The following is a 14,143-nucleotide window of genomic DNA, read 5'->3' as shown; positions in this document are numbered from 1 at the left end:
TGTCCCCTGATATTGTAGTCACTGTGGCATTTGATCCCTTTCATAAACATATCAACCTTCTTGAAACTGTGTAGCTTTCCTATTCTCCCTGCTACTGCCTCCAGCAAACCGTTATTCTTCTGAGAATAATGAACCTTGTTCTGATCTCCAGACTGAATTTGCCTATGTCCAGTTGTTTCAATCTGTTCCTTTCAATAGCCCTTTTCCTTTTTTGGTGTTCCCTGAGACCAGTCCCATCTTCTCTTTCTTTTAATTGCACTACATAATTCAACTTCTTTTATTTTCTTCCACAAGAAATTAGGACAGAAATTTGAGATAGCTTCTGTCTTTAAATTATAGACTAGTCAGAGTAGATGCTGCCTCACGCAATAGAGCAGTCTCTGTCATCTAGGCATTACACACATACCGACAACACCAGGCTGTTTCCACGTTGTGTGCCAGGAACCAAGCTCCACGAGGGTATCTGTTTTGCCTTGTGGCAGGGCAGGCCTTCGAGGAGAGGGATCGCACCTGGCTCGTCGGCTGCCACCTCGCTCCCACGGGGCACTGCAGACACCTGGTGTGCTCTGCTAGGCATGGTCGTGGCCACCCTCCACACGCTGCAGTTGGAGACACACTCAAGCTCGGCAGCTAAAGCTCCAGCTTTCTCCTTTGTCACGCTCCAGAGGCTGTCAAAGCAAGGGCTCAGTCCCAGGCTCAAATCATTGCTCTTAGGTGGCCCTGAGATCAGGATCCCATGGTAGAACTAGGAGTATAACCCATGGTACCCGACTAATCCATCACAACAGCTTTCCTTCCAAGGGGGAAAAGTGTCATCCTCCATGTTTTCAAAGAGCTGGTCCAACATTGTGGGTTGTGGTGGCTCCAGATTTCAGGATTTCACTCTTGTGGAGGTGTTTCGGTTTTGTTAGAAGCGTGTCTTCATTCCGCACGTATTACCAATTAGATTCACTGCCCGGTACCTCCTTAGCAGAGAGTGCTGATCATCTCTTTCTTTTAGTGGCTTTTCACCAGGCCAAAAGGCCAGCAAAACAAGTTCATTTTTTTACATTAGGCTCATTGAGTTTTTTTTTTCCTTTTGTCATCAAAATGTACCAAAGATGTATTCTGCAGTGAAAATACCTGATGGATAACATTAGCTACCATATTCCTCCAGTCAATAAAATCTTTCAAAGATTATTATGGGGCAAAGAATGGGGTGTGACATGCAGGGTTACTGAAAGTATTTTTATCAATTACAATGGTTAATAGTCCAGTATTATAATAATAAAGCTGCCTCCCTTCTGTAAGATTGGTTTTGTATAATGGATAAGTAAGGAGCATAATTATGAAATTAGTTTAATTGAAGGCCTACTAGGAAATGTGATTGCATTATCTTAGTCTCCCAGGGACAGATCTTGCTTTGTAACATTAGAATAAATCCTGCTAAAGTTCAGTAAAGTTTGTGGGATTACTCTGACTTTGCACTGCTGAAAATAAATGAAGACTAAACTCCACCTCTTCAGTTTTACATATGGCTCAGCAATCCATTGCAATCACTTGCAATCTGAACAGGCTAAATCCTCCATTCAGATATATCCGAAGCATTTACAGCAGGCTGGGATAGATGCATCTGTGCAAAAAGAGATCTGCCCATCGCATCGTGCACTCTGAGCACACAAGCTCAGGGAACCCGTAAATGCTGCTGAACAGCTGCGGTGCGGCTCGGTTTGGAATATTTCGTCCCCTGAGAGAAGCACTCAGCAAACACTAGATCGTCAGTCTGTGCACAGTAAGGGGGATTTGACTATCACAGGCAAGTGTGAAACACCCCAAAATGGAAATCGCCCACACGCTGCAGAATCTGCTCAAATATATTCCAGAAATTGGTCAGCTAAAAATGGCTGTGAGGGAGTGCTGAGTTAGCTGTAAATTGCAGGCTTGAAAACACTCCTGTGAAATAGGCTTCTGGCATCAGCCAGAACAGAAGAAACTCTACTTAGGAGGTGGTATCCTGAGGCTGGATCAAAGCCTATTGAAATGTGAGATGAAACACGACTCGCAGTGCTCTGAACAAGACTTCCCCATTTTTCATAATGGTTCTAGCACACGCACTTGTGCAAACCTCCCCCCGCCTTCTCTGCGTATGAGAAACAGAGAAGGTCTGAAGACATTAAAACTCTGCTGCCTTCCTCCTGTAAATCTGATTTATCAACCCACCTCCAAAGACTGTTTGGCTAAGACCAAAGTATTCAACAGGACCTAGGGAAAGAATGGCGTTTTCTGATTCAGAGGAGGCACCTAGGTTTTTCGATAAAAAGCAAAGGGGCAGTGCAGCTTAAGGAAGGAAATTTCCACAAAAAGTCTCGAACAGAAAGTAACCCAGTGCACATATTGCTTTCAAACTGTGCAGGTAATAACATCTGTGTTATCCTACTCTTCCAAACTATTTCTAATTTGGAAGAATAAGTCAAAAAGGTCACATAGTGAGATAATAAATATTGGAGCAAGGCAGTTTGTCTTTTAGGTGTAGATCTAGCTAACTTACTAGACCAGAAACAGAATTACAGGGAATACATGTAAAAGCCTTGGGAGATTCAGAATATTGAATACTGGTCTCTGACAACAGTAGAACAGTAGTGAGTCTGTAGCTAAAACTTGTCCAGATGGAGCTGCTTTTTATTATAACTGTAAAACGTGTGCTTTGTATGTGGGAGGTAGTTGAGCCAGTAACCTCTTCCTACGAGCAATGAATAGTACAGTGCTTGTTTTCTGGACAGATTGATGGTCTACATATGGTTGTTAACTAATTTAACAGAGAAAAATGAAAGTTCAAAGAATTTTCATCCTTAGGGTTTCTTCTTTAATTTCTATCTTTACATTTTGAAATGATCAGATGATTTTTTTCTGATCCCTATGAAACAATCAAAAGGAAAATTCAGAATGTGATTCTGTTTCCATGAGCTTGACAACTGTTTCCAGAGAGGTTTCCCTCTCTTTGGGTTTGAAACATGAGCCTGTATGTGTGGGCCGTAGCCAGCCCAGGTCAGTTCCTGGGCAGGGCTTGCAGTGGGAGGCTGCACACAGAGTTCGATGGCTGTGCCCTAGAAAACGACTGTAAACTAGAAAACAACCGGTCTTAGAAAGCAGGTTTGCCTCTCCGGTTAAGCTGCTATCCCAGGAACTGACTAGCCTCTAATGGCTAATGTCCAGATGCCTCAAACTGTTGTTTGGTGAACATCTACATTACTGAGATGTAAACATCCTCCCTTCACTTTCTTTACATTTGTGTAAACATTCAGGTCACAGAGAAAAACGATCCACTAATTGTAACGTCACTGAATAACATTACAAAATGTATTCTTCCATTCTTAGCTAAATAGAGAGGCTTTTAGAGTGTGACTATAGCCCACAAATCATCTTGTCTGATAGAAGGATAGAAGTCTAGCCAAGACCTCTAAACATAGTTACTACAGGTATTGGTAACAGACTAACCAGAGCCTAACCAGACAGCAATAAAGTTAAGTAAAAAAATCTTTACCAAATATTTACCCTGTTTCTTGAACAACTGTAACCCCAGAGGATGTTGCTGCCATTGGTTCTCTACTGGTGCATAGGTAACTTGGGTATTTCTACTGTACACCAAAGGCACATCAGGATAGACAGATCCTATAAGGTAAATGGGTGTATAACGAGAGATCCGGTTTTTACTGAAAATCTTTTTTTTTTTTTTTTTTTTTATCTGTTACTAACTACAGAAGTATCACCAGAATGTTAGTGGTGGAGAATATCTTTGAAGTCACTGCATGTATAAGTGACACCTCTTTGCCTTCATGATACTGCCGCTTCCCCGCTGTCACTCTGTCTTGGTGAGTGGCAGGTAACACATACAGACGCTGACGGGCAGTCAGCAGCATGTTCCTCAGAGCAAAAACATGTCACTGCAAACACAGAAGAGACACAAACCAAGGCTTCAGCTTTCAGCTTATAAACAAGCTTGGCAGCAGAACAGCTCTCTCATTTATCTTTTCCAACAGCATAGACTTGTGCTGTGAAATACAAAAATGAGGCTGTCTGCATTTACATTAGTAGAAATTGGTAGTAACTTTGTTCATAGTAACAGGTACCTCAAGGCAAAACTGCATGAAGGATAGGTAAGTGCTTTAGATGTTACTAAAACACCTTCACGAAAAGAATTGAAAAATCAGAAGGATTTTTCATTCATCGGACCACCTGCTTACTTCAGCCTTCCTCCTTCACCAAGGGCAGGTGACCTCGAGCTCGCGGATGTCACAGTTCAGTCCTGACATGGCTCTGCTGCATCCCAGCTTTCTATCCCTACAGGGAACGCTCAAGTCTTTGCCTCCCTCTCACTGTGAAATTTCCCTTTAGGGCCTGATCAAGGGCCCCCTCTGCCTACTTGGCTCAGTTCCTGCTTTACAAAGGCAATAGAAAGGTGCCTTGCAGCTTTTGTTGTCAAAGAAATCACTAGCGATTAATACTGATACACTTAAAATACCATCAAGTCTGTTTTTTTTTTTTTTTGTTTTTTTTTTTTTTTTTTTTGATTTTGCAGATAACTTTTAAGTGCCATTCATAGTTTTGTATCTGCTGTCCAGGGAAGAACGGTTTTGAGCCACAGTCTTCTGAACCCTGGGCTTTTCCCCTAACAACTGATGAAAGGGAGAACACAGTGGCATTTTCTCCTCTAACTGCATTTTGAAAGAAAAATGATACTCTCTATGAAGTGAAATAGGCATTTCCCTCAGAGGAAAATTCAGGGCATCAAATCACGAGAGGAGGCAGGCATCTTCTGGCAGTGCTGAGCAAGGTGTCTGAGCCCCAGAAAGAGGCAATTTTAAGCTCCCTACGTTCCTCTGCTGCCAGCACAAGGTCACCTTCTCCTCCCAGGTTGGGTTTCCCTGGGTCCCACCTTCAGCTGCTTCTCCCTTCCTGGCTGACATCCATGGGCATGAGGCTGAGCAATGACTCTGCTATGGAGGCAGGTGCTTAGGAAAGGGGCTCCACCATGCTCAGGCTTTTTTAGAAAAAGTCGGACTTTGATTCTAATCCATCTCTTCAAAGCATCTTGAAGAACATGAATGTTGCATGGGGTTGGGTTGTGTCTTTTAAATCCTCTTATTATATAATATTCCGAACGATTTTAATTCCCATTTCTAGGTGGTTTTCTCCTCCTCAAAGCTTTAATAAGCATTTGAGTAACAAGGCATAATAATTGATTGCTTAAACAAACAATCCTCTCAGCTTTTATTTGATCTTGTTTAGAAAGTCATATAAAGTTTTTTTTTAAAAAAAAATATGTAAATGTGAGACAAATCACTTGAGACCCTCCCTTTGTACTTTGTCAGCAGAACTGCATTACTGACAGTAGGACTATGCCAAATTTACACCAACAGCACAAGCTGACAAGGAGGGCTTTGTGAAACACGCTAACTGATTTTCATGACTCGATGGGATCAAAGACCCAAAACTTCATTTTCTTTAAGAACATTTCTAAAGACAGAACAGACAAATTCTGTTTGGTGTGCATTGTTACAGTGACCTTTACACAGGACTCTGCAGAGAGCTGGTACAGAACCAATATGAACTTCTTTGACAAATAAGACTTATCATGTAATGTGATCAGAACTGGATCTGAAATTGAAGCTGAACATGTGAAGTGCGCTCTAAAATGACTGTTTGATGCTTTCTTGATTGTAGGATACATGCAAATTAATGCATACATGGTGGAAAGGTCATTATGGACTCTGAAACATTATTTCAGGCGTGAACTAAGCTATGTAGAGTTGCATGTACCTTTCATTTGCAGACATTTTGCATGAGGAATACACCAATCTGTTTGCTAAACATCAAAGCACAATGTGTAGCAAACCATACTGTAAAGCAATGCAAACCACTTGTTAGTGAACAGCCTGCTTCACCTGGCACCAAGTGAGTATATCACAGACATGAATGTTTATTCCCTGCTTATTTCCTCACTAATTTGAAACATTCGTCTTACCAATGAAGAATAACACTAGAATGGAAATGCATGAATACAGGGTTGCACTACATCTGAAAGGGCGGTCAGAGTGTTACATGTAGGAAGATTGTGCATTACCTAGCTTATCAGGCACAAAATGGGGTAAAAGTGTTACCTTGGTGTGTAAGAGGAAAAACATGTATACTTACATATCAGTAAAGTTAAAATCTGAGAAAAAAAGGAGCTAGGGACACACAGAGATAGTTGCACAAAAAGAGCCAGTGGCCTAACAAAAGGACAGTTTAAAAATTTCAACAAACCAAAAGGACTTTGCATATATAAATACATAGGTCACTCTTAATCATTGTGATAAGTGCATAAACCTCCATCAAGCCAGTGATTTAAATGGTGTAACAGAGAGGCAAGTTTGACCCAAAATCCATGTCTGTCATCCATTTGGAAATAAACTGAGTGAAGGAATTAAATGGAGTACTCCCCAAGCCTGAACTTTAGTGTCTGCCAAAATTAAATAAATAAATGCCTTAAACTGGCATTTTGAGATCCAAGAAAGTAATTGCTCTGTTTTAGTAACACTAACCCTGAGCAGCTGATATGACAGAAGAGGATCTCAGGGATGCAGAGAGCTATCAGAACCCTGATAAAATCTCAATTCCACTGTTTTCAAGCTCTGAAAAAATACACTTCTAATGCCTGTCTAATATCGATCATAGAATATCACTGGCTACTTCCCCAGGAGCGTCTCCAGAGAGATCTCACTACTGTAAATGAGTCTCTGAAACACTCAGTGAGATGGCATGCTGGCTTCACGTTGGAAGACAAACCTAGAGATGTGAAAAGAGCAAGCGTGCTCTTGGGGAAGTGAAACCAAAAAGGGAGAAGAAAGGTAAAAAGGCAGTTTCAGGAGGAATAAAGAAGTCATTCTTAAAATCACTTCTAGAAAAAATAATAAAAATGTAAATAAAAGTGAGACAGAGGCCCTTTTTAAAGTGAAGAAAGACGAAGAAAGCTAGACAGGTAGAGAAGTAGCTAGAGAGGAGCAAAAAGACATTGAACATCAAAATATTGAAAGAAGGGGTAAACAGAAGAGCTAAAAGATAGAAACTAGAAGCCACCAAAAGTCTCTTACTTTTTGACCATTCATAGAATTTTGAAAACAACAGGAACTTTAAAGTCAGTCACAACATTCTGCTTCTCTAGGAAGAAACAAGACAAGAAATGTTACCATCAGATTCTCCGTTCCTCTTGTCAAAGATGTGATGAGGTGGATGGATGCTTTATAATGTCATGAAAGACAGAGCTGCAGGAAGTTATGTTGGATACAGACAGGCACAGCATGTTAACTGCTCAAAAAGGGTTCAACAAAGCTTTTAAGTCTTCCCTTCCAATTCCATTTCCATTCTCTAACAGCTGGAATCACAGTTAATATTAACAAGCCTTAAGTCTTAGCAGCTGAAGAGGGATGTAAGAGGTCACAACGAGAAGTATTCTCTTTGTGATTACAGACCGAATTCATCTTCTCATAATCAGACTCCATAAATCTTTCACTAATGCTTTTCTCTGCTGAAATTAAATGTCATTAACTATTTTTGTATTAATTGCTTTTTTTTATTAAACTATGTTGAAAACAATAGCCCAGATGATTGACTGTTGTATTACATTTGTTTATCTAGTCCTCTTTTTGCCCTTAGAAGCATCTTAAAATCAAGGCACTAACATCTGGGTCCAACATCTATATGAAATATCTGTATGGAGAACAGTTTTTTGCAAAGCATCATATTTAAATAAACATCGTATCACTTTTGAGGAGAGTAGTTGTGGGGGATACACTTAAATGATGTAACATGGTTACAGGATGTTACAGGATTTGTGCTCAGGTTCCTCTCTTCAAAGTCACTTTAAAATACCAAAAAAGATGCCTTTGCTCAATGATTTGCAGATTCCTGCTAATTTCCTAAACTTGCTGAGCATTTCCTGAATTGCTTCACAGTTACTGTTGAAGGATCTGGACTGTGTCACCAAATGATGACAGTGGCTACTAAACTACAGAAAAAAAAGGGGCTGCTTCTATGATTGGTACTAGGCGATCAGTAGATCACAGCAGGCACAGTGTTTCCAGTCACTGAGCATATTGTTTTACCTAATTCAGCCGTCTACAATATGGACTTTTATGTCTGAGCTACTGAACTGGGCTTCCTTTAAGGACAACAAAAAGAAATAGAAATGCCTTGGGCACAATGCATTTGACTTATTTTAAGTATCCACTTTCAGTTGATCTAAATCCTGTTTTAAAATTACTTGTTTCTCTCCACTAACTGTAAAGGGAGCTTTGGGTAGTCATTACAGCTGTGCATGTCTACATTTGATCAGACGAGTCCTGCTCCTAGTGACTGAACACAGTGGTTTTATGATACGAGTTGGGTCCTCAATGGACATTACGAACCCTCACTGCAGTTGCAATTATTTGGCACTTGGAAGAGAGATGCCTAGGACAACCCAAAGACAGATCCTGAACGCATGTCTAAGCCTCGGGTGGCCCCATCCGTGCCAGGAATGAAGGTGGTAGTAGAGTCAGGACTGTACTCAGCCCCCAGGCAACAGAGCTCTCATTCCAGCAACCTTCATCTGATTCAGCACCTGCTCTGTTGCTCTGACTGGCATGGAGAAACCAACAGACAGATGTGGCCTCAGTAACAGAACCCACATGCTCTAGGCAGATCACAAGGCTTGAAAAAAATTTATCTCCCAATTTGACTTGTATTCAGAAAGAAAGAAATAGAGTGGAAAAGTTCAAGCTTATAATGCATCATAAATGTCCTTGTTTAATCTATATTGATAAAGAAGATGTTTATCTTTGTCCTTTCTTTTTCCCCACCCCACCTATACACCATCGGACCCACGATCATCCAAGGAAACCACTGAGAAAAGAGGAGAATGGAACCAGTAGAGCTGAATATGCAATGACCTCTTCCCAGAACAACAAAACAGTTGATAACAATGCAGTTGTATAATTCCTGAAAGCTCTTCAAGATGCAGGAGATGTTAAACTTTAAAAGCACACACACAAAGTATGCAAGGTGGGTGAACTAAGGAAACGAAAGGCGCTCTGTGGCCAAGGACTTCATTTCAGAAATAGTGCCCGCATCAGTGATTCAGAAGAGAAAAGCAGGCTGCTCTTCAGGCCTGCTGCTTGTCCAAGGGAGGATAAACCTGCCCATGTGGGCTACTGGAGAAAAGGCCTCACAAAGGTATAAGCATTGCATGCTGCATCTCTTGAAAGCATCATCACGATGACTCCCACTTCTTCTTCTTCTCCTCCTCTCCTCTCACTTTTTATTTTAAGCAAAAGCTGCTTAAATAGGATCTTTTCATGGGAAGGTGATCTGCCAGAATGGCAGCAGCTTATTATAAATAGGTCTGAGGTTCAAGGGTGGAAGTTGTCACCTACATGCTTCTCCAGCCTGCGCAGTGTTTTCACTTACAAGCTAGCAGCTTTGTATACTCAGTTCATTCATTCTTATCATCATTCCTATTATTTTGTCATTAAAAAGGGAAAAAGGTTTCTGTTAAGCCATCAAGCAAGCAAAAATTGCATGAACTTGTGACTTAACCCAGGAAATTCATCTGCAGTCTTGTGACTATGCAATTTCCATGGCTGAAGACTTTCCAGGCAAAAGAAATCAAGATACATGATCTTAGCAATTAGCATTGCTAATGAAAGAGAGAGAATATTAAGAGGTGCTTTGAACATTACTAATTCATAATCAGTCTCCTTTTTTGCATCACATTTTATTTTTTAACAATTTTTTTTCTTTGTGAAATTCTACACATTTCTCTCTGTTTGCATCACACTGATATGCCAGGGACCCCTCCAGGAAAGATTTTGTTTACATTTTGAAGTGACTATTTGGGCAGGATTGTGTTGAAAGGACTAGCAGCACTTGAAAAAGAAGTCCTCTGCATTCACGGATGAGTGTTGTTTCCTCAAAGTGTTGAGTCGCCGAAACTGACCCACCAAGGACATCATTAGGTCTGGCTTAGAGGACCATTTCTGAGGAACTGGTAAGTTGGATGTGCCCATGTTAATTCAGTCTCTGAACAGAGACTGCCAAGTGTGCCAAATTCAACATAATAGCTTAATGTTGTACTTTTCGTGATGTGGATTGCAGATGACTTTTAAAGCAAAGGTGAATCCACCCAGATTCATTTCACTTAGGATCTCAGGTTAGACTCAGTACGTAACCCCTAGGATAAAGACCAGTGATTAGACTCTATCTAGTCATTCTCCACCTTCTAAAAATTTTCTTTGTGTTGCACCTCCATGTGTATGTCTCCATTTACCTCTGTGCTGAAAGTAACGATGCAGCGAAAGACAAACTTCCACACTGGCTTCTTGTCTGGATGTCAAGTTTCAATAGCACTCAGTCTCTGTGTCTGTGAGTAACTCAAGTGAGCCGGCCCAGTCTCACCCTGTACAGTGACTGCACTCCAGCCTTCGAGTCTGTCAGTACTGCAAAATATAGATACTTTCAGTTTTATATAAGGATGTGCCTGAACTGCAAAAATTAGATCTTGGGATTAGCTCTGGGATGTCCAAATCAGCAGTGTCAGCTCAGGCCCATCTCTAGTTTTCTATTACGTAATGAACAATAAGGTACATGTAAATACAAGTATCTTCAATGATAAAATGAAATGCTGCTATATACTACCGTTGAAGAATTTATGGAGTTACTCATGTAGCCTTTTAGCCTGTTAACATTATGTAGAAATTAAGCTACATAAAATTATTTTTAAAAAGTCTAGACTTTGCTGAGAAGTGAATGAAATGATAAAAGTGAAAGGGAACAAGTAACCCTTTGCCCAAGAGTATGATCATTCCCTGCCATATTTATATTGTGTGCTTGCGCAAGATACAGTGATATGTTCTTAGATCCAAAGTGTGATTAAAATAACAGAATTTACATTTTGACTCTAGTATCCCAAATGTTGATTGCCTAAGGCACTTAGCCACTAAATATTATAATAAAAATATTTCAAGTATATTTCTAGAATATTTTTGAAGCTATAACATTTATTTTGATGTAGTTACCTATCTATGTTTGCCTTTTTTTTTACTTCGGTTGTTTCTGCATAAATGTGGCATAGTTTGAGATTGGTTGCATGTCTAGCTGAGAGTATAAAGTATGAGTGCAGATGAGTTTAGCATGACACAGGCTCAGGTTTAGCACTTTCTCCTAAAGGTTGTTGATTTTATTTATTTTCTAACAAAGCTTTAAAGGCACGTTTATAAGGCCAAAATAACAAAAGGGATTGGGACATTTGGGATATGTCCATCAAATTATGTCTGTTTTTGCAAAAAAGTCTCAAGAGAAGGTCACAGGACACTGTCTTATCTCCAGCATCGCCAATGGTAAAATGTCTTCACTGAGAGAAAATCCTGATGCATGACCTTACCCACAAGCAAACCTGCTGCAGACCCCTAAAGATCTTCGCAGCAGAACATAAACATTCAAATCTTCACACAGGGCAAGGAAGCAGGACATTTTAAAGGATGCCCACACAGGACATGTGGGTTATTTTCAATTCCACTGTCGATCCGCTGTTTACCAGCAAGCAATTTTGCCTCTCTGTGCCTCAATTTGCCCATCTGTATAATCATGATAAAATTACATACCAGCCCTGTGACAGTATTTTAAGAGATATGGATGTGTCTTATTTACATAGGAGGCAGTGCTCTATCATTATATTCAACATCCTGATATCAAAAAAATACCTCTAGGTACATTAAAATCATCATCCTCATAATATTTAACTAAATATGCGGCTCAAAATATCTCATAAACAAATGCTCCCCTCAGTGTCTTTTCATTCTCCTTAGCCACACGAGAACAGCAGCAGACAGGCTAGGAGCTGCTCCTCTGCTTTTCCAGGGTCTTTGCTCTCTGCATTTGCGTAGCTATAGAGTAGGAAGAGAGAGAAAATTCTGTACGAGGTCGTTTTGCCATTAGATTCCTGGCTTTCTAAATACAGTTGACTACATTGCACCAAAATTTAAGGTGGTCTTCAGAAAGGCACTAGGAAAAGTATACCAGAAACAGACGTAGGTCTTCAGCAAGAGGGGCCAGGATGATGGCACTGTGGGGGAATGATTTCTGAGGTTTTCTAGTATGGTTTAAGGTTTTGTTTAAGACTCTGCAGACTACTTGCAAGGCTTTTACAAAAGAGGCTCTGTGCTTCCTTATTGTGCTGTAATTAAATACAAAAGGGAAAGGAATAGTCTTGATGGATAAGGGCTTCACTCCATCAGTGACCCTTTAAAGATGGAACTGGCAATTCAAAATACAGCTTTACAAGCATTTCAAGTTTATTTTTAGCCTCCAAAATATCAGACTTAGAAGTGCCCTGCATAGCTTCGTTCTGGGCAGATTCTCAGCAGATGAAAGGAGGTCTGTATCTGCACAGATGTAAACTGCTCCGCTCTTATGCCTCTGAACACAGCCAGACCTACTCATACAACAGAAGACTGCTTTGTTCAGTTTGAGGGAGAGAGTTAACTCTGAACTTTCTTCTTAAAACCCATTTTAATTAAATATGTATCGCCACTAGCAGACACAAGCAGATACTGCACTTTACAGGACTTGAGCTGCACATGTTTCATCAGCCCTCAGCGATACCAGGAGGAGCTGAAGGTGTCAGCGCTTTGCAGGGAGCCACAACCTTGCAACCCTTCCTGGCTCAGACCCAACACAGAGGTGTGACCAGAAAAGCATCTGTACCTTGGGCTGATGCTGCAAAAACAGACAGGGAAAGAAAAAGGAGAGTTCTAAGTATAAGATATAAATATATTGATATATATCTATACGGAGACTTAATTGTCCAGTCTTGCATGCCATATGGTCATGTATAGCATGTGAAGCAAGTGTGGGCCTACTGCTCTGAAGAGGTAATGACCATAGTTGCTGCCAAGCAATGGAGAATCAGGCCTATGATAGATATATATTTACAATACTCCCTGCATCTGTACAAACAAAAATATATTATTTTAAACTGCAAAATAGTGTGTTTAAATCAATGCATGAATGTAAATATTCTAAGATCTGCCTTCTTGACTGTGTACCACGTGTACAGATGAAAACGAATATTGTTTATAGAAAATCTGTATCAAGTGGTTAAATGACTAAAGAGAAAAAAAAATATCAGAATTAATGTTGTCATGTTTCTCAAACAAGCCATTAATGTATATTTAGTATTTAAGGATATTGCTCAATAAGTATGTTCCGTACCAAAAACTGTGTTGCATATACAGATTGTGCAGTACCCTATTTTAAAAAGGCACCATGATCAATTTTTATTTTAAATAAAAATGTACTTGTAAAAAGTTTCTTGTGTCCTGTTGGTTGTGTAGCTGACAATAGAGATACATTGAAGAAAAACAGTGGAATACAAGTAGTGCCTATTTAGGCACGTCTCATATTGCCTAAATTAACCCTGCTTGTTTAAAAACATTTTGTATTCTGGTTCCAGAATAACCTTTGGTTAATGTTTGAACTTATATTTGGCTGGGTTAGGGTTCAATTTTGTCTAACGCTGTAGTGTTAGTCCTAGATATAAATGCTGCAATCCTGGTGCTAGATGTTGACACTTTTCTTATCCTCAAAAATTCTCTCATATGTGCCTCTGTGCTGATTGTACTAGTCAACCTTCTGTGTCCTCAACTACAGCAGTTCTTATACCAGAGTACTGGGGGCTGTGCAGAAATGGGAGAGAAAGTCATTTGTTGCAGGAAAACTGGATGCAAACGTCAATGTTTCACAGAATCATCCACTAGCAAATTGCTGCAGCTGCCCCAAACCTTAAGAAGTCCTTTCTCTTTATTATGCAAAAGGTACTGCAAGTTTCCTTAACAAAATAATGCTTGTTTACACTTGTAAAAAGTGACATCTTTATCTTTCACATAATATTCTGTAACTTTATTCATTTTTTTGTGCAATTGTATGTGGGTTGGATCCTCAAAAAACAAAAAAGATCCTCAAAGAACAAAAGGAAATTATGCACCAGTTCTCCGATAGATCTATACTGCAGCTAAGCCTGCATCCTTTGGCCAGGATTCATTGTTCCTAATTTTATTTGCCTTAATCTGACATATGAGTGAGGAACACAATC

General features: G+C 40.0%; 1 protein-coding gene across 1 annotated transcript in view; it reads left to right on the top strand.

Moving 5' to 3' along the window:
* Positions 1-9,757, top strand: part of PRIMA1 (proline rich membrane anchor 1) — a 55,012-nt gene extending 45,255 nt beyond the window's left edge. Inside the window, exon 4 of the mRNA XM_062577298.1 lies at positions 8,892-9,757. Within this exon, the coding sequence (XP_062433282.1) occupies positions 8,892-8,991 (100 nt within the window). The 3' untranslated portion in view covers positions 8,992-9,757. The remainder of the gene's footprint in view (positions 1-8,891) is intronic.
* Positions 9,758-14,143: the final 4,386 nt, after the last annotated feature.

Source organism: Rhea pennata, chromosome 5, assembly GCF_028389875.1.
Source record: "Rhea pennata isolate bPtePen1 chromosome 5, bPtePen1.pri, whole genome shotgun sequence".
In the NCBI taxonomy this organism is placed as follows: Eukaryota; Metazoa; Chordata; class Aves; order Rheiformes; family Rheidae; genus Rhea; species Rhea pennata.
This window is presented reverse-complemented; position numbering and strand designations above follow the sequence as displayed.